Below are 21,068 nucleotides of genomic sequence, written 5' to 3'. Positions count from 1 at the left end.
CGTTCCAGCTAGCCACGCTCGTTCCAGCTAGCCACGCTCGTTCCAGTTAGCTACAATCGTTCCAGTTGGTTTTCTCAGAAGAAAACACGGCTCAGAAGATGTTCGTCCACTTCCGTAAGTCAGAGATTATCAGTTTACTCGCCACAGATACAGCAGCTTGTTATTGGACGTATGAAGAGACGAGTCACGCTTGGTGCTAATGCGCTAGCTCGCTGTTTCCTGTGATGCTTCCCGTTGTTGTGGTCTGTGGCGTTATGAAGACGTTCACATCACCAACATCCCGGAAAGTTCGTTGTTTGTTTTCGAGAAACAAAGTAGAAAAAACTGAAGTGGAACTTTGAATTAACAGCAATTTGCAAACAGCAAAGATTAACTTTCAGATCTCGGCTTTCAAAGGTTCATTTGGGTTTTTCTTCACACGGCAGAGAGAAATGCAAATGAGACGAGCCAATCAGTGTGTGTGTGTGTGTGTATGCGTGTGTGTGTGTGTGTGTGTGTGTGTGTGTGTGTGTGTGTGTGTGTGTGTGTGTGTGTGTGTGTGTGCAGGTGTGTAAGCTACTTGTGGGTGGATGCTGTAATGTTCAATAATGCATCAGGTGCTTGTACCACACGTTCATTATTGTGTGTGTGTGTGTGTTTACCTGTGGGCGGATGACTCTCTCGATGTTCTTCAGGGCCGTGTCGGGGGAGGGGGGCGAGCAGTCTGGTGTGGGTCCTGTTGAGCAGTTGCCATGGATACGGGACTTGCAGTCACTCAGTGGTACCTGGGACAGGTGACCTTGTAGAGGGAGGAGAGACCTGTTAGGGGGGGCGACTGGGTGGGTGGGTGGGGTGGGGGTGGGGGTGGGGGTGTACAGTACCCAGCAGAGTCTCTGTACAGTCTGATGTGAGAAATCAAACGATTTGGCGACACAACAATTTGGTTTTCCTGCAACTGGGAACTGGGATGGTGACAAGTTGGGAAATTCCCAGTTCACATCGCTCATCAGACGCTAACAACCGGAACTGCTGACATGTTGAGCTACACCAGCCCTGCTTCCTTCAGGTAATACTCTTCAGGTGTATTTTTCCCCACTTCAGAAATGGGATCATTCCCACTTCCCAATTACGCCTCAGAGCTCCATGAGATGCATTTAGATTTGGCTCTCCAGTTGTATTCATCAGGATCTTTCCCACTTCCCAGTAAGCCATGAATTCCATTCACAGGTCTTTGTTTCGGTTTATGTTCAACACTGGGAAATGGGATCTTTCCCACTTCCCAGGTACTCATGATTACGCCAAGAAGAAACATTTAGATTTGACTCCTCCGCGGATTTTTCCAACAACAAAATGAGAACTTTTCCCAGTTCCCAGCACCTGGTTAGTAAAATCTAGAATCGCCTCCACAGATGTGCTTGTTCTTCTTGGAAATGGGAACTTTTCCTCTTCCCAGTTACTCCTGAGAACTTAGGTGGCACATGGCTCTTCAGGTACATTATTCCCACTGGGAAATGGGAACTTTCCCAATTACGAGTTACTCATAAACATACTTTTATTAACAATTTCCTACTAATAATAGTCAACCTCTTGCCAAGTCTTGGTGTCAATTTGATTCGTGTTTCTAAATTGAGAATAATTTCGTTGAAATCCAGGAGTGTGAACTTGACGCACACCGACCGACCCGACACGTCCTCATCTGCACTCAGACTGTCGCTGCTGCCGATCGGAGGGCAGTTACCCTGGAGTTGCACCATCCAACTGCCTCAACTGTCCGTTATCGCGGCACAGAAATACTTCTTTGTGTAATTCGTGGCTGAGCGCAGAAATGAAAGAAGAGGGCGTCGCACAGCGTGTCTGCTCATAACAGAACTGCAGGACGCGGGTTGCATGGCGGGAAGTGTGTGCGTGTGTGTGTGTGTGTGTGTGTGTTAATTTGATGAGCTGCAACCGTCCAGAGCGGTTTGACGTCTCACTCAGACTGTCGGAGCTAATTTCCCCTGCGTACGACTATTTAACACTGGAGGACGAAACAAAGTGCAGAAGAACAAACAAGGAAGTGCTGAAGAGGCGCAGTGGAATTTCTGAGGGAGCAAACATCTGTCTTCATCAGCTGGTGCGCACGCACACACACACACACACACACACACACACACACACACACACACACACACACACACACACACACACACACACACACACACACACACACACACACACACACACACACACACACACACACACACACACACACACACACACACACACACACACGGTCCTATATATCACAGTCAACATAAACAGCCCCCTCTACTGTCAGCTGTGTTACCGTCACCACTTCCTGTGTTACCGTGATCATGTTACTGTGGTCACTTCCTGCGTTACTATGGTCACTTCCTGTTACTGTGGTCACTTCCTGTTCCTGTGGTCACTTCCTGTTCCTGTGGTCACTTCCTGTGTTACTATGGTCACTTCCTGTTACTGTGGTCACATCCTGTTACGTGGTCACTTCCTGTTATCGTGGTCACTTCCTGTGTTACCGTGATAATTTCCTGTGTTACTGTGGTCACTTCCTGTTATGTGGTCACTTCCTGTTATGTGGTCACTTCCTGTGTTACTATGGTCACTTCCTGTGTTACTGTGATTACTTCCTGTTGCTGTGGTGACATCATGTGATAGTCATCATTTCCTGCATTACTGTGGTGACTTCCTGTTACTGTGGTGACTTCCTGTTACTGTGGTCACTTCCTGTTATCGTGGTCACTTCCTGTGTTACTATGGTCACTTCCCATGTTACTGTGATCACTTCCTGTGTTACTGTGATTACTTCCTGTGTTACCGTGATCACTTCCTGTGTTACTGTGGTCACTTCCTGTGTTACTGTGGTCACTTCCTGTTGCTGTGGTGACATCATGTGTTAGTCATCATTTCCTGCATTACTGTGATCACTTCCTGTGTTACTGTGATTACTTCCTGTGTTACCGTGATCACTTCCTGCATTACTGTGGTGACTTCCTGTTACTGTGGTGACTTCCTGTTACTGTGGTCACTTCCTGTTATCGTGGTCACTTCCTGTGTTACTATGGTCACTTCCCGTGTTACTGTGATCACTTCCCGTGTTACTGTGATCACTTCCTGTGTTACTGTGATTACTTCCTGTGTTACTGTGGTCACTTCCTGTTGCTGTGGTGACATCATGTGTTAGTCATCATTTCCTGCATTACTGTGGTCACTTCCTGTTATCGTGGTCACTTCTTGTGTTACCGTGATCACTTCCTGTGTTACCGTGGTGACTTCCTGTGTTACCGTCATCATTTCCTGTATTACCATGATCACTTCCTGTGTTACTGCGGTCACTTCCTGCTACTGCCATGAAGAGTTTACTCTGGCGATACGAACGGCTTTTCTTGTTACTGAACATCTTCCAGGCACTTTAATGGATTTAAGTCAAACTGATTAAGTAAAAGAAACGACATTGATTTTCACTCCGACACCATGTCTCCCACCAGATATGTTCACCTCTCCAAACCAACACCACGGCATTGTGGGAAAAAAACCTGATGACGTCTTTATCCTTCAGCGGCCTGCAGTCTGATCCTTCTCTCCATCGTCTGGATGAAGGAGGAGATTCAACAAAGACTTTATTTACTGTCGTTATTCTCAACTGTCACTTCTCTCTTCATGTGCAGAACAAAAATATCAGCAGCTTCTGTTATGCAACCCAGTAAGCAGGTCTCACACACACACACACACACACACAGACAGGAAGTGCCTGGAGCAGTTTTGATGATTATATGTTTGCGAATAGATAAAATAAAATGAAAGGAAAGAACAAACCAGAGGACATAAATAGACACAGGTTTGATCATATTGCGTGAAGGAGGAGGAGAAATGAATAGGATATATATACTTTTAATCAATATATTCACTCATTTCAAGGATAAATATGGACAGAAACTCAGAAACTGAAGATCAATTTCGCAGATGTTTTCATCTAAACTGACGGAACGGAAGGAAATCACAGACACTGACATATTGGAGCTTTTTATCCATCTGATTGACACTTTTCTTTAAAAATGTAAATGGTATTGAATAATGTTGAGGCAATCTTTAACCCTTTACTGTCGACTCTATGAAATGTGCACACGTTTATAAAAAAAATGAAGCCGAAGGTGTGATTGTATTTCTATACATGACATTTAATGCAAAACAGTGTAAAACTGGACAGATTTACACATTCCAGCATTTCTGAGATAAAATATCCTCTAAATGGACTTTAAAGATTTCCTGTTTGTACTATTTTCATACACATTTCATATTCACAGTGACCCCCGTCGAAACCCGAGACACCCTGAGAGGATCGATGGTGCGAATATAAAGCAAATGTGTTGACGAGCAGTAAATTGACCAAAAATCAACCGAATATTATAAATCGTAGCTCTAAAAACTCTCTAAGGAGAAGCACTTCCTCCTTTAATGTCTTTTTAAATCTGCCGGAGTGTAAAACAGAACCAACGGCGGTGGAGAGCGAGTCGATGAGTCTGGACGTTTTAATGACGGCGCCCAGCGGCGGCGGTAAAATGTGGCGAGACGCAGCGGCGCTGCCTTCGCCAGAGAGCAGCGGCGGGGAAACACGACGAGCAGCAGATGAACTAAACCTGAGCAGGAAAGAGTCTGACGACCGACTTCCTGTGACGAAGCAAAGTAAACTCACCAATCGCTTTCTAGGGTTTTCTAGAGTCGAGGGGATTGCAGGATGTTTCCTGGGTGAATTGCACCCTGTGAGCCCTGCGACCTTTGACCTCTGCAGGTGTGACCACAGTTTAAAGTCAGGTCTTTAAAAGGTTTCCCCTCCAGAGGGTGTCTGAAGTGCTCCGAGCTGAGTCGGGTTCCACCTGGACAGGTGAGTCGTGCTGGACAGGTGAGTCGTCCTGGACAGGTGAGTCGTGCTGGACAGGTGAGTCGTCTTGGACAGGTGAGTCGTCCTGGACAGGTGAGTCATCACTGACCGGCACCACAGACACCAGCAACAATCTCTGGTTCTCTGAGGAGACCAGGACCACATCATCTGCATAAAGTCTCATAACTTCCATTGTGTGTGTGTGTGTGTGTGTGTGTGTGTGTGTGTGTGTGTGTGTGTGTGTGTGTGTGTGTGTGTGTGTGTGTGTGTGTGTGTGTGTGTGTGTGTGTGTGTGTGTGTGTGTGAGAGAGAAAGAGAGGGAGTGGGAGTGGGAGAGAGAGAGAGACTTGAAGAGTTTGGATGGGTTTTTTTACAGTGTTATGCAGCAGCACCCCCCCCCCCCCCCCCCCCCCCCCCACCCCCCACATCCTTCCTCTGGCAGATAAAGACGACGTCCTGCCCTCGTCCAATCAGCCGTCAGCAGGACTCCAGGATTTCATCTGCTGCTGCATTAACAACTCTGAACCCCCCCCCCCCCCCCCCCCCACAACCCTCGGTTCTGAAGTGGTCTTGTTCTGTTGTTGTGACCATTCAGACTTTCATGTGGCGAGCTCTTTCTCACCTCGAAGCCCCCCCCCCCCCTCCCCCCTCCCCCCCTCCCCCCGCCAGTCTGGGCCAAGAACGCCCACACAGCTTGCACACATCGGGTTCTCCAAGAACACACACACACACAGTAGGGGGGTAGGGGGGTCACTTCCAAGACAGTTCCCATGGCAACCTACAGGTGACTCACTAAGGGGTGATGCAGTTTCCGTGACAACTTGCAGAGTGTAGCATCGCCATGGGAACAGACTGTGTGTGTGTGGGGGGGGGGGGGTCCTTTGCAATACATTTTCAGAAAAAAACTTACATTCATATCATAAACAACAAGAATCAATTGTTAATTTCATCTAAACTTTTACATTTCAATCTTCTTTTTAAGATTTAATTTGATCTTTTGTATAAAATTATGAAAAGCTACAGAATCTTAAAATGTTAAAAAAAAATGTCAAAAAATTTTTTTATGACATATTTCTGATGTTTATTTTAACCAACAATTGTAATTATCACCATTTTAAAAACGCTTGATTTATAGTTGTGGTTTATACGTTGTTATATGTTTGTATGATGAAAGAAAATATTCTATCACCAGTGAGTTTTGGGGGTCAGTTCATTTCAAAAGTGGCATCAGCGACTGAATTGTGATCGACTGAACTGAAATGTGGTTATTTCACGTGAACTCCTGAGTCTTCGTTCAAGATGAGAGAGGAACCATGTCCAGCTTGTGGTCGTGACGCTAACCCAAGATAGTTACGTCCTGAAATTTGAGTTTCATAGAGACATAAACTTATACTATTCAATTCAAAAAAGTTTCCTGAAGTTGAACAGACGGTTCTCGGCGTCTGTTAGCTCGGCCGCTAGCCGTTAGCGGACTGCCAGGTACTCCAACCTGGGATTACTTGGGAGGTATTTTAGGTTTTAGGAGACCGTGGCTCAGGGCCAAATCGTAAAGCGATGCTCTGCAGTGCCTCCTGCTGGTCATGTAAAGAACTGCAGCTGAGGAAGCCGGTGTCGGTCTGTCTCGGAGGGGGAACCCCCGCTTTTCTTCCGCCGACACGATGGAGCGACGGCGTCGTAGCCGCGTCTGGTTTCGTCCGAGACAAACTGTAAACAACCTTCAGAGGAAATGTAATTCCGTGTTTCTGTAACGACGCAACAATACACTCTCTCACTCCCGCCCACGTTTTCCACGCCTGCTCTCTGCCACCAGCACAATATGTGGTGTGTTCAGGTGGCTGCTCGTCACAGCAGGAGGCCTCGCCGGCCATATGCTGCTCCTCCCATTGTTCTGAGCAGCCGCTTCCGCGACGCGTTTCCACGGCAACGCCTCACTTTTGTGTTTGTGTTTCAGAAAAGTTTCAGCAAGGTTTGGAAGATGATGTAGTTTGCGAGTTTTTTCCCCGATTCCTCCTCCTCCTCTGGTTCTTCAGGTTCCTCCTCTGGTTCTTCAGGTTCCTCCTCCTCCTCCTCCTCAGAGTCTGGTTCTGCAGGTTCCTCCTCTGGTTCTTCAGGTTCCTCCTCCTCCTCCTCCTCAGAGTCTGGTTCTGCAGGTTCCTCCTCCTCTGAGTCTGGTTCTTCAGGTTCCTCCTCCTCAGAGTCTGGTTCTTCAGGTTCCTCCTCCTCAGAGTCTGGTTCTGCAAGGTTACTTCTCCTCTGAGTCTGGTTCTTCAGGTTCCTCCTCCTCAGAGTCTGGTTCTGCAGGTTCTTCCTCCCCTAGTCTGGTTCTGCACGTTCCTCCTCATCTCAGTCTGGTTCTTCAGGTTCCTTCTCCTCCTCTCAGTCTAGTTCTGCAGGTTCTTCCTCCTCAGAGTCTGGTTCTTCAGGTTCCTCCTCCTCTCAGTCTGGTTCTTCAGGTTCCTCCTCCTCTCAGTCTGGTTCTTCAGGTTCCTCCTCCTCTCAGTCTAGTTCTGCAGGTTCCTCCTCCTCAGAGTCTGGTTCTTCAGGTTTCTCCTCCTCCTCTCAGTCTAGTTCTGCAGGTTCCTCCTCCTCCTCTCAGTCTAGTTCTGCAGGTTCCTCCTCCTCTCAGTCTGGTTCTTCAGGTTCCTCCTCCTCCTCTCAGTCTAGTTCTGCAGGTTCCTCCTCCTCTCTGGTTCTGCAGGTTTTTCCTCCTCTGAGCCTGGTTCTGCAGGTTCCTTCCTGTTAGCCCAGAGCAGCTGTTCCGCTCCTCTCCAGTCTGTAAAAGTGTCTTGAAATGACTGAATTCGTAACAAAGAAATACAGATAAAACAAAACTGAATCCAACATCACTGGCCGCTACGTCGGCTGAAGCACCACTGGCCTCACGCTGCATATTTCTATATATTGAGGTGAAACACTGAGTTTGGCATCACCGTTGAGTTTGTCTTGTGTGGGGGAGGGGCGGGTGGTTGAATGACTATGTCAGGTAATGAAGGTACCGCGAGCCGGCGCTGAGGGAGGAGCTTCCTGTGGTCCTACCGTTGTGTGGGCCGGCGCTGAGCCGCTGGCTGATGTCCAGCGAGCTGGGTTTGCGCGTGACGGCGGTGGTCACCGACTCGTACGGGTTGTCCTCGTCCTCCGGGAGGAAGACGTCCAGCGACGGGGAGGCGAGGAGCTCCGCGGGGCGCCTGGAGTCCTGGCAGAGAAGAAGAGACGGAGCAGGTCAGCAGACAAAACACTCACTGCTTCCTGGAGACGCTGCTGAAGGAGACACAACGTCTGGACGGGAAAAGTCCACCGGCTGAGACACTTTGTCTGTCTCACAGAAAACATCAGTAATTTTGATTATTTTAATTACAACATTACCACACCCTCTCCTGAAGGCTTTTCAAAGACGGGAGACAGACGCTCTACAGGAGTTGTTTCAACACCACAGACAGTTCTATAGGAGTGGTTTCAGAACCACAGACAGTTCTATAGGAGTGGTTCCAGCACCACAGACACTCTGACACTATTGCAATTACTGCAAACTACGGCACACTGCAGCAAAATACAACAAACTACAACGGACTGCTAGTAGATAGTAGTAACTAATGGCCAGCTGTAGTTGGACAGGTGTTTAACGTCCGGCTGTAGTTGGACAGGTGTTTAACGGCCGGCTGTAGTTGGAGAGGTGTTTAACGGCCGGCTGTAGTTGGAGAGGTGTTTAACGGCCGGCTGTAGTTGGACAGGTGTTTAATGGCCGGCTGTAGTTGGAGAGGTGTTTAATGGCCGGCTGTAGTTGGACAGGTGTTTAACGTCCGGCTGTAGTTGGACAGGTGTTTAACGGCCGGCTGTAGTTGGACAGGTGTTTAACGGCCGGCTGTAGTTGGACAGGTGTTTAACGGCCGGCTGTAGTTGGACAGGTGTTTAATGGCCGGCTGTAGTTGGACAGGTGTTTAACGGCCGGCTGTAGTTGGACAGGTGTTTAACGGCCGGCTGTAGTTGGACAGGTGTTTAACGGCCGGCTGTAGTTGGACAGGTGTTTAACGGCCGGCTGTAGTTGGACAGGTGTTTAACGGCCGGCTGTAGTTGGACAGGTGTCACCTCTGAGGCCGCTGAGAACACAGAGCAGGATGTGGGTCCCTGAAAACACCAAAGCCTCTGCAGCCAGATTCTTTTTCCCAGAATGCAACGCTCCACCATGGCTTGTCATTAGAAGCACTTCCAAACAGGACCAGAAGCGAACTCGTCGCCATGGTGACGAGCTGCACGTGTGGACGTTGGCGTGGTGACCGTGACTCCCATCGTGCACTGCTGGGATCCCTCCCCACCTCTGCAGCTCCTACATTACCCACAATGCAACAGGCCATCAATCACACGCCAGGCACCAGTAATGAGTTGGCCTGTGGCGACTCGTCGGTTCTCAACCTGAGCTTCATTTCACACGGCGTGTTTTTAGAAGCTCTATAAACTGTCCTCCGATCGGAATCATCAATCATCTGATTAGAAACTTGTCTGACGGATCAATTAACACAGAGATGAATCATCGTCATTAATCTGCAAGGATGAAGACACTTTATCTCAGTCACTGTAGTGTAACTCGGTGTGTAACTCGGTGTGTGTTGTAAACTGACCCTGACTTCAAAACTCTAATCCCCCCCCCCCCCCCCCCCCGGGTTCCACCGTCATCATGAAGAACCAGAGCCAGTGAGGTGGACGAAGGTCTCCTAGAGTCTCAGCAACCCTCCTCTTCCTCACCAGCTCTGCTCCTCAACACTTCAGCTGCTTTTTCCTGAGGCTGCTGGCAGCCGCGCTGTTTCTATGGCAACGGCCGGGCACGCTTTCTAACAGCAGTCGGACGCAATTACAGCGTCCACTGTTGCCATGGTCACCGATGAAAAGACCACCTGACCCTGTATTAAACACACCGAATTTGTTTGTCCACATTGATTCCGGACGTTTTATCACCAAGAGGCGTCGACGCCACAAAGAAATGAATGAAGGTGCAAAGTTTAAGTGGAAAACTAAAAGGAACGACTGGTGAACGAGTGAACGTCTTCATATGAATCATTAACTTCATTCATTCTACTTTAAAAAGCAGGAGGCAGATGTGAAGCCAACAGACGGAATGAGAACCTGAACTGAACCAATGGAACTGAACACTTTGAGTTGGACTGAGCAGAAAGTCAAATCCTGGCTTCACCAATAGGTTCACAGGTTCTCACCACCTCATTCACCACAATGTTCACCACCTCATTCACCACAATGTTCACCACTATGTTCACCACCACATTGCCTACCAGGGTTACCAACAGGCTCACCACCTCATTAACCAACCACGTTCACTACAATGTTCACCACAAAGTTCACCACCAGGTTCACTACCAGGTTCACCACAAAGTTCACCACCAGGTTCACCACCAGGTTCACCACCACATTCACCACCAGGTTCACCACAAAGTTCACCACCAGGTTCACTACCAGGTTCATCACCAGATTCACTACCAGGTTCACCACAAAGTTCACTACCAGGTTCATCACCTGGTTCACTACCAGGTTCACCACAAAGTTCACCACCACATTCCCACCAGGTTCACTACCAGGTTCACCAGAAAGTTCACCACCACATTCCCACCAGGTTCACTACCAGGTTCACCACCAGGTTCACCACCACATTCCCACCAGGTTCACTACCAGGTTCACCACAAAGTTCACCACCACATTCCCACCAGGTTCACTACCAGGTTCACCACAAAGTTCACCACCACATTCACCACCAGGTTCACCACCAGGTTCACCACTATGTTCACCACCACATTCCCACCAGGTTCACCACCAGGTTCCCCACCAGGTTCACCAGGTGGTTCCCCCACCAGGTTCCCCACCAGGTTCACCACAAAGAGAACTTTGTAACAAACCGAGTTCCCCACTACGTTCACCACAAAGTTCACCACTACATTCCCCACTACGTTCACCACAAAGTTCACCACTACATTCCCCACTACGTTCACCACTACGTTCACCACCAACCAAACAGACCAAACACAGGAAGAGAAATTGCAACAGAGGCTGACAGAGTTGCTTTGTTACTGAATCCTGATTCACAGACTGACGACGTCAAGGATCCTTCAAGACACTAAAACCTCCTGAGACACAAACTGGATTCAGTCTGGAGACGAAACCTCAAACTGTTTCCACGGTTTCACACGTTCACTCAGACTCACGAAACTCTACAAACACATTTGTAGAGATTAGTGAAGAATGAAAGAGTGGTGATATTCTGCACTCGTTTTCTTATCCTCTTTTCTCTCTCTCTCCTCGACATCATCTCATCATCCTGCAGCTTTCAGCTTTCAGCTTTCAGCTTTCACACACACACACACACACACACACACACACACACACACACACACACACACACACACACACACACACACACACACACACACACACACACACACACACACACACACACACACACACACACACACACACACACACACACACACACACACACACACACAGAGTGGTGGACTCCTCACTTACGTCTTGCAGTGTGGGTGAATCCCGGCCGTTGGCAGACGTGAGGAGAGTGGAGTCGAGGGGATAAAGAGGAAAATGAGGCGGACTGGGGAAGGGAAGTGCAGGAAGTGGGAGTGTGGCGGCCGAGGAGCAGGGATTTCCTCACACACACTCAAAACACACCCCAAAGAGGAGGAGAGTTCAGACAACCAGCTGCTTGTCGCCACACGAGACGACGAAAAAGGACGAACGAAAAGAGACTTCAAGCTGGTTAAGATCTACTTTCCTCTCTAATCCGTCATACTCAGGTTCAACTGACCCTACCCTAATGAACACCTGAACCTACCCTCATGAACACCTGACCCTACCCTAATGAACACCTGACTCTACCCTAATGAACACCTGAACCTGCCCCAATGAACACGTGACCCTACCTTAATGAACACCTGACCCTATCCTAATGAACACCTGACCCTACCCTAATGAACACCTGAATCTACCCTCATGAACACGTGACCCTACCCTAATGAACACCTGACCCTACCCTAATGAACACCTGAACCTACCCTAATGAACAGCTGACTCTACCCTAATGAACACTTGACTCTACCCTAATGAACACCTGACCCCACCCTAATGAACACCTGAACCTACCCTAATGAACACCTGACCCTACCCTAATGAACACCTGACCCTACCCTAATGAACACCTGAACCTACCCTAATGAACACCTGACTCTACCCTAATGAACACCTGACCCTACCCTAATGAACACCTGAACCTAACCCTGCAGCAGCTGGAGCTCACTGACGGTCCCTGAATGGACTCAAAGACTTTAACAAACAAACACATTCTGGTCCCACCCCCCCACCCCCTACCCCACCATACCCCCCCCCCCTCCCCCCACCCCGATCTTTCAGTAGAGATAGGACACAGAGACACTTGTGTCTGAGCCGAACAGGAAGTGAGCAGACAAACAGAGGCCGCCTCCGGCCACTAATTAGCAGGCCGCTGGCAACACGCATCCCCCTGCAGATTAAAGGCTTGAGCACGTCCTCGTGCACGAGGACGTGCACGAGGACGTGCTGGTGCTGCACATGTGACCCACACATAGTGATTATAACCTGGTTTGTATGCGTCCGCGGTGGATACAGTTACCGTGTGTCAGAGAAACTGTTCGATTCTCTGTGTGTGTGTGTGTGTGTGTGTGTGTGTGTGTGTGTGTGTGTGTGTGTGTGTGTGTGTGTGTGTGTGTGTGTGTGTGTGTGTGTGTGTGTGTGTGTGTGTGTGTGTGTGTGCGGACAGTGACACACTGGGTTCACAGGCCATCAGATATGAATGGAAGCTGTAATTCGCTGGCATTTCCTCACAGAGACGATTTGATTAGAAGAGAAAAGGGAGGGAGGACAGTGTTGAGGGACAGTGGTGAGGGACTGTGGTGAAAACAGTGGTGAGGACAGTGGTGAGGACAGTGGTGAGGACAGTGGTGAGGACAGTGGTGAGAACAGTGGTGAGAACAGTGGTGAGGACAGTGGTGAAGGACAGTGGTGAGGACAGCAGTGAAAACAGTGGTGAGGGACTGTGGTGAGAACAGTGGTGAGGACAGTGGTGAAGGACAGTGGCAAGGACAGCAGTGAAAACAGTGGTGAGTACAGCATCGGGGACAGCGGTGAAGACACTGGCAAGGACAGTGGTGAGGACAGTAGCAAGGATTGGTGAGGATAGTGGTGATATAGTGGTGAGGACAATGGTGAAAACTGGTGAGGACAGTGTCAAGGCCAGTGGTGAAAACAGTGGCAAGGACAGTGGTGAAAATTGGTGAGGACAGTGGTGAGGACAGTGGCAAGGAGAGTGGTGAAGGCAGTGTTGAGGACAGTAGCAAGGACAGTGTTGAGGGCAGTGTTGAGGACAGTGGTAAAAACTGGTGAGGACAGTGGCAAGGACAGTGTTGAGGACAGTAGCAAGGACAGTGTTGAGGACAGTAGCAAGGACAGTGGTGAGGGCAGTGTTGAGGACAGTGGTAAAAACTGGTGAGGACAGTGGCAAGGACAGTGTTGAGGACAGTAGCAAGGACAGTGTTGAGGGCAGTGTTGAGGACAGTGGTGAGGACAGTGGTGAAAACTGGTGAGGACAGTGGTGAGGGACAGTGGACGCTCTGAGACGAGGACAGCAGTAGAGAGAGGAAATGAGCACAAAGCTCATGGAAGATGAAGAAGGATTGCTGCCATTTCTGAAGAAAAGCCTCTTTGTCTCTCTGATTGTCTCGTTGCCGAGCTGCTGGGAGCCGGAGGGACGGGATCTGGGAGGACGGGATTCCTCGGTATGGACGGCAGGGTGGGTGAACTGTGGACACACTTCGCCTCCCGGTGGGAAACATCCGGAAGCCGTGAAATCAAACTGGTCGTTCGTCACGGAGGACAGTTTCAACACTTATCAAACAGTTTGATCCATTTCTTCTGCTTCCTCCAATGTCCAGCAGGATCCAGCCCCCCTTAAAGAGACAGGAGCCCCCTTTAAAACGTTTTTTTTGGGGGGGGTCTCTAGAACATTGGTAAAACACTGCTTTATCCTACACATTAACTTTTAGGGTTTTTTTTTGCCTGTTTTCAGTTTTGTCATGTGTTGAATTAGTCTGTTTTGATTTATTTTTATTTCGTCCCTGAGGGTGAGTCTTCCACTCTTTCTCTTTGATATAGTTGCCGGCCTGCATGCAGTTCCTGTCCTCACCACTGAAGTGTGGGGGCGCTGGTCTTAAACGTCACTTTAAATCAGACTCAATTTCAAACAGGGAAACCTGGTAAACGTGTGATTTCCTACTAGTAAAAATAATGTGTGGGACTGAAGGTAATGTCTATAAACTGTAGTAGAGCAGTCCCTGAGTAGTTACCTGAAGGTAACTCTAATCCCTGAGTAGTTACCTGAAGGCAACTCTAATCCCTGAGTGGTTACCTGAAGGCAACTCTAATCCCTGAGTGGTTACCTGAAGGAAACTCTAATCCCTGAGTGGTTACCTGAAGGCAACTCTAATCCCTGAGTAGTTTCCTGAAGGTAACTCTAATCCCTGAGTAGTTACCTGAAGGCAACTCTAATCCCTGAGTGGTTACCTGAAGGCAACTCTAATCCCTGCGTAGTTACCTGAAGGTAACTCTAATCCCTGAGTAGTTACCTGAAGGTAACATTAATCCCTGCGTAGTTACCTGAAGGTAACTCTAATCCCTGAGTAGTTACCTGAAGGTAACATTAATCCCTGCGTAGTTACCTGAAGGCAACTCTAATCCCTGAGTAGTTACCTGAAGGAAACTCTAATCCCTGAGTATTTACCTGAAGGTAACTCTAATCCCTGAGTGGTTACCTGAAGGCAACTCTAATCCCTGAGTGTTTACCTGAAGGAAACTCTAATCCCTGAGTGGTTACCTGAAGGTAACTCTAATCCCTGCGTAGTTACCTGAATGTAACTCTAATCCCTGAGTAGTGTCCTGAAGGTAACTCTAATCCCCGAGTAGGTACCTGAAGGTAACTCATCCCTGAGTGGTCACCTGAAGGTAACTCTAATCCCTGACTGATGACTTGAAGGTAACTCTAATCCCTGGACATTTACCTGAAAGCAATGCTAATCCCTGAGTGGATACCTGAGGGTAACTCTAATCCCTGAGTAGTTACCTGAAGGTAACATTAATCCCTAAGTAGTTACCTGAAGGTAACTCATCCCTGAGTGATTACCTGTAGGAAACTCTAATCCCTGAGTGGTTACCTGAAGGCAACTCTAATCCCTGGACATTTACCTGAAAGCAATGCTAATCCCTGAGTGGATACCTGAGGGTAACATTAATCCCTGAGTAGTTACCTGAAGGTAACATTAATCCCTAAGTAGTTACCTGAAGGTAACTCATCCCTGAGTGATTACCTGTAGGAAACTCTAATCCCTGAGTGGTTACCTGAAGGCAACTCCACCGCGGAGGACATTTTCAAGGTGAGGCACGAGGAAATGTGATGCCTCGACCAACAGGGTAGAGCAGAAGAAAGAGGCTGGAGGCTGCAGATCCACAGAAACACAGCCACAAAGTTAGAGGACAAAAACATCCTGAAACAACCTCCGTCCACACGTCACTACGAACACGTCTCAACATGAGGCTTGAGAGCATGTAGTACACATGCCAGGCCTTTAGGGGCGCTGTGACCCACCAAATACACCAAGAACGCAGAAGAAGACACGGAGAGACATAGACACATAGAAGTAGACTCTTGCTGACAGACTTCTCTCTGGCCTGACGGTGACGGCGCCGGCCACTCTACTCGTATAGACACGCTGTGATCATCAGGAAACATGCGCGTGTTAAAGAGCGTTGACCCTCTGGTGGGCCGGAGGCCAGATGTTCCACACCTGCACCCGCAGTTTATCTCCTCTTCCCATAAAACAAACCAAAAAAAAAGTGATCAGATTAAACCAGACACTCTCTGATTCTCCGTCATGATGCAGCTTCAGAGGAAACCCTGCATCAGGCTGCAGCCCACACACACACACGCACGCACGCACGCACGCACGCACGCACGCACGCACGCACACACACACACACACACACACACACACACACACACACACACACACACACACACGCACACACACACACACACACACTCTGTCACTGATGTGCCAACAGCGCAGCGTGACAGCTGCTCTCCTTGGTGTGTTTTGGCTGAGAGGCGATGAGATGAGAGACTGTGATGAGGAGGAGCGGCTCGCGGATGAAGACGATTTCATCTTCAGATGAAGCGCCGCAGTTTCTCTAATTGTTCCCTCACCCTGGACGAATGAATGAATGAATGAATGAATGAATGAATGAATGAATGAATGAGGCGCCGCCCTGCAAGGTGCTTCCTCGAACATGAACTTTCCAGACTTCGGGGAGGAAATAAAGGGTGAGAGGAGACGGAGGGGAGGGAGACGACTCCTGCAGAGCCGCAGGACGATCAAACATGGAGGGAAGCTTCCTCAGGTATTTGTACTCGAGTATCTGTACTCGTCCTCCCTCCATGTGAAGACAAATCTGCCTTTCTCCTCCTTTATTCATCCAACAGGTTTCTCTCAACTTCCGTCCCCTGAGGTTTGAGTCCCACTTGTTTGATTCCTGTTATTAATTGAAACCTTCTGAACGACTTGAGTCACAGTCTGGAAAGACGCTGCAGTTGATCGACGCCCCGGAACATGAATATGAAGCTGTGAGGAGCTCGTCTCACCGTGACTTCCTGTCAGTGAGCAGCCGAGGGTTTTCTGCTGCTTCAGGCTCCTGTCCTCTAACACACATGCACACACACACGTACACGCACACGCACACGTACACACACACACACACACACACACACACACACACACACGCACACAATAACACTGGCTTTCATGTTCCTTCACATCTTCAAGAGGTGTCCTGTGTGTCTCATTTCTACCTGCACCAGTTTGACGCTGAGCTGCATAGAACCCCCCCCCCCCCCCCCCAACCCCCATCCCCCCCCACACTCCCCCCCCCCCCAGATTCTTAAAACAGCCACAGCTGTTGACAGCAAAGGTCAGCAACCTCCTACTGCAACAGAAGGGTGTGTGTGTGTGTGTGTGTGTGTGTGTGTGTGTGTGTGTGTGTGTGTGTGTGTGTGTGTGTGTGTGTGTGTGTGTGTGTGTGTGTGTGTGTGCGTGCAGAGCTCCTCTGATGTACCTGTGCTAACGGTGACAGAGATTTGTCAATGGTGAACATCCCACGCATGACACCTCATGATTCCCTGTTGCCTGGCAACTCTCTCTCTCTCTCTCTCTCTCTCTCTCTCTCTCTCTCTCTCCCTCGCCCCTTGGAAGCAACCAAGGTCTTCCACAGAAGTTTTTCTGTGTCTGACGTTGCAGAGGAAACCTCCACCCTCACTCTGGCATCAGTTGGGTGGAGGAGGAACAAGTGGATGGAGGAGGAAACAGGTGGGTGGAGGAGGAAACAGGTGGGTGGAGGAGGAACAAGTGGATGGAGGAGGAAACAGGTGGGTGGAGGAGGAAACAGGTGGATGGAGGAGGAAACAGGTGGGTGGAGGAGGAAACCCTCAGTGGAGAGAGATTTGGTGTGAAGATTTGCCAACAGGCTGAGAGACAAACAGACGGCACCAGCATGCGATATTTTACATAAAGTACATAGATGTATACTAACAGTTCTACCACACACACACACACACACACTCACACACTCTCTCCAGGTGCAGCTCTCTGGGCGTAGCGCCAGGCGGTGGCGCCGTGCCAGCAGACAGGACAGAGGCTGAGTTGTGTTGTAAAATGTCAGATGTCCTGCTGGTGCAGCCGGCATCTCACCATTAAACACTCTCCTCTACACTCACTTAACTGCTCCGACACTCACACCGTGGGGGGGTAGGGGTGTGTGTGTGTGTGTGGGGGGCTGCTTCCAGGAACAGGAAGCAGCGTTTGAATCGGGGATTGTTCGGGGATCATATCAGTCCTGCAGGGGGCGCTAACCTCCATCACCACTGTCCTGCTGGGGGCGCTAACCTCCATCACGACTGTCCTGCAGGGGGCGTTACCCTTCATCACGACTGTCCTGCTGGGGGCGCTAACCTCCATCACCACTGTCCTGCTGGGGGCGCTAACCTCCATCACGACTGTCCTGCAGGGGGCGCTAACCTCCATCACCACTGTCCTGCAGGGGGCGCTAACCTCCGGAGCAATTAGTAAAACATGTGAAACACTGACGGAGGACAGAAAGTTAACGGAGGATCCAGAGATAACTGAGCAAGTTGCTGTGTTTCCATGGTAACCAGCCACCACTTTCACTCACTACATCACCAGCAACTGTGTCTGTGTGTGTGTGTGTGTGTGTGTGTGTGTGTGTGTGTGTGTGTGTGTGTGTGTGTGTGTGTGTGTGTGTGTGTGTGTGTGTGTGTGTGTGTGTGTGTGTGTGTGTGTGTGTGTGTGTGTGTGTGTGTGTGTGTGTACCTGTGACAGGCTGGAGAAGCCCAGGTTCCTGCAGCCATTGCAGGGAGTCAGAACTTCCCAGAATCCCGCGGGGCCGCAGCTCCTCTCGTCCTCTTCCAGCGCCGGAGCGAGCGGCGGCGTCCGTCTCTGTGAGACAAACACCAGGTTACCATCATCATCATCATCGTCATCACACCGCCAGCTGAACTACACACTGACCGTTACACAATCGGGTTCATGGGAGAAACTCACAAAACATCAGGGACAGAACCTCAAACTGTGACGAGTCGACGGGATGAGGAAAGAAAAAAGGAGGAGGAGAATGAAAATGTAGAAAATGAACATGGAAGAGGAACGAGACGAGATGTTGCAGGTCAGGGGGCGGAGCCTCTGATTGGCCAGCTGATTGATGGTTCCTGGAACAAACAACCAGGAGGACGTAAACATGTGTGGAGACAAGGAAAGTCTTTCTGGGTCATTCTGGGGGAGGAGAACCAGAGGAGAACCTGAGAAGAACTAGAGGAGAACCAGAGGAGAACCTGAGAAGAACTAGAGGAGAACTAGAGGAGAACCTGAGGAGAACCAGAGGAGAACTAGAGGAGAACTAGAGGAGAACAAGGGGAGAACCAGAGGAGAACCAGAGGAGAACAAGGGGAGAACCAGAGGAGAACCAGAGGAGAACCTGAGAAGAACCAGAGGAGAACTAGAGGACAACCAGAGGATCAGAATCAGTTCCAGGAGGTGGTCAGTTCCAGGAGGTGGTCAATGTCAGGAGGTGGTCAGTTCCAGGAGGTGGTCAGTTCCAGGAGGTGGTCAGTTCCAGGAGGTGGTCAGTGTCAGGAGGTAGTCAGTTCCAGCAGGTGGTCAGTTCCAGGAGGTGGTCAGTTCCAGGAGGTGGTCAGTTCCAGGAGGTAGTCAGTTCCAGGAGGTGGTCAGTTCCAGGAGGTGGTCAGTTCCAGGAGGTGGTCAGTTCCAGGAGGTAGTCAGTTCCAGGAGGTGGTCAGTTCCAGGAGGTGGTCAGTTCCAGGAGGTGGTCAGTTCCAGGAGGTAGTCAGTTCCAGGAGGTGGTCAGTGTCAGGAGGTGGTCAGTTCCAGGAGGTGGTCAGTTCCAGGAGGTGGTCAGTTCCAGGACGTAGTCAGTTCCAGGAGGTAGTCAGTTCCAGGAGGTGGTCAGTTCCAGGAGGTAGTCAGTGTCAGGAGGCAGGACAACATCACTGGATTAAAGCTTGGCTTCAGGAATTAGTCACCTCCTCTTTAGGGTCAATATTGGAAGTCTGTTCGTATGTTTTCTACGAGGCGTTGGATGTTTAATTCATGTGAAAGGGACACACACACACACACACACACACACACACACACACACACACACACACACACACACACACACACACACACACACACACACACACACACACACACACACACACACACACACACACACACACACACACACACACACACACACACACACACACACACACACACACACACAGAGAGAGAGACGACGTTGCACAAGATGGATTGAGATAATTATACCCTGGTGAGCGGAGGTGTGTGTGTGTGTGTGTGTGTGTGTGTGTGTGTGTGTGTGTGTGTGTGTGTGTGTGTGTGTGTGTGTGTGTGTGTGTGTGTGTGTGTGTGTGTGTGTGCGTGTACGTCATTTGAAAAGGGCACAAAATGGAAGAAAGACAAATGTCTGCAGCACAAAACATGATTATAATTCAAAACACACATGAAGAAGAAGAGGAGGCGGAGGAGGAGGAGGAGGAGGAGGAGGAGGAGGAGGAGGAGGAGGAGGAGGAGGAGTGTTTCTCTAACAGGTGATTCTTCCACTGTACAGCAGAGCTGGACGGTCAGTCTGTGTGACGCTGCCCTCTGGTGTCCAAACTGAAGCACTGCAGGCTCATCTGACGCCTCCTGTACAGCCTCACGACAGCTTGTGAATAAGAGCCCGTGTGTGCGTGTAATCAGTGTTTTTTATATCATTAGGGCTTACGTCACTCACTGATATGTTGAGGGTTTTGTCGCCGCGGCAACCAAGTTTGAGGTCTTCAGGAAATTCGCACATTTTGAGGTTAAAAACCTGCTTTCAGGTGAAGAGGTCAGAGGTGAAACACAAACGTGTGTGAGGCGTGAGCTGGAACCAGACAACTGGAGGAATCAAGGGTTGTAAAGAAGATTGGAAATCATTTCATTCTTCCACCGAATAATTACATTTTAGAGGAAACTGATAAGTAAATTTGTACTTTATATTAAAGATTAGTACTTGGTATAATGGAAATGAACATTTTGCAAGTTCTCGTAGATTCATGCATGTTTGTGTTGTTCGCTGCTTTACGCCTGCCGGGCCACGAGTCATTGTACCTTGTACTTATAGAAGATATTTTAACGGCGCCGCTCTGAGACGTCTTCAAGGTCTCTGGAGGAATATCTTATCTTATAGCGTTCCTACCTTCTCAGCTCACATAGAAATGTACTTACACACACACACACACAGACACAGACACACACACCAGTGTTAACCTGCTTTGTTGTATCATGGAATGAGAAAGTAACCGCCTACTTCAGCGTTGGGAATAAAATCGGGCAGCAGAGGGAAGAACTTCGCAGAAACCCTGCATCAGGCTGCAGCCCACACACACACACACACACACACACACACACACACACACACACACACAGGGTGGATCTTCCTGTACCTTGCCGACTCGGGTCAGTGTGCCGTTGGGCCGGTC

General features: G+C 49.3%; 1 protein-coding gene across 1 annotated transcript in view; it reads right to left on the bottom strand.

Annotated features, from left to right (window-relative positions):
• The window catches only part of anks1b (ankyrin repeat and sterile alpha motif domain containing 1B), a 132,672-nt gene that overhangs the window by 70,907 nt on the left and 40,697 nt on the right, over positions 1 to 21,068 (bottom strand). Inside the window, 3 exon segments of the mRNA XM_080517898.1 lie at positions 642 to 778; positions 7,913 to 8,069; positions 18,355 to 18,480. Coding sequence (XP_080374024.1) covers positions 642 to 778; positions 7,913 to 8,069; positions 18,355 to 18,480 — 420 coding nt within the window.

This window comes from Blennius ocellaris (assembly GCF_963422515.1).
Source record: "Blennius ocellaris genome assembly, chromosome: 22".
In the NCBI taxonomy this organism is placed as follows: domain Eukaryota; kingdom Metazoa; phylum Chordata; class Actinopteri; order Blenniiformes; family Blenniidae; genus Blennius; species Blennius ocellaris.
The sequence above is the reverse complement of the archived record's forward strand: the minus strand, read 5'-3'. Positions and strand labels throughout refer to the sequence as shown.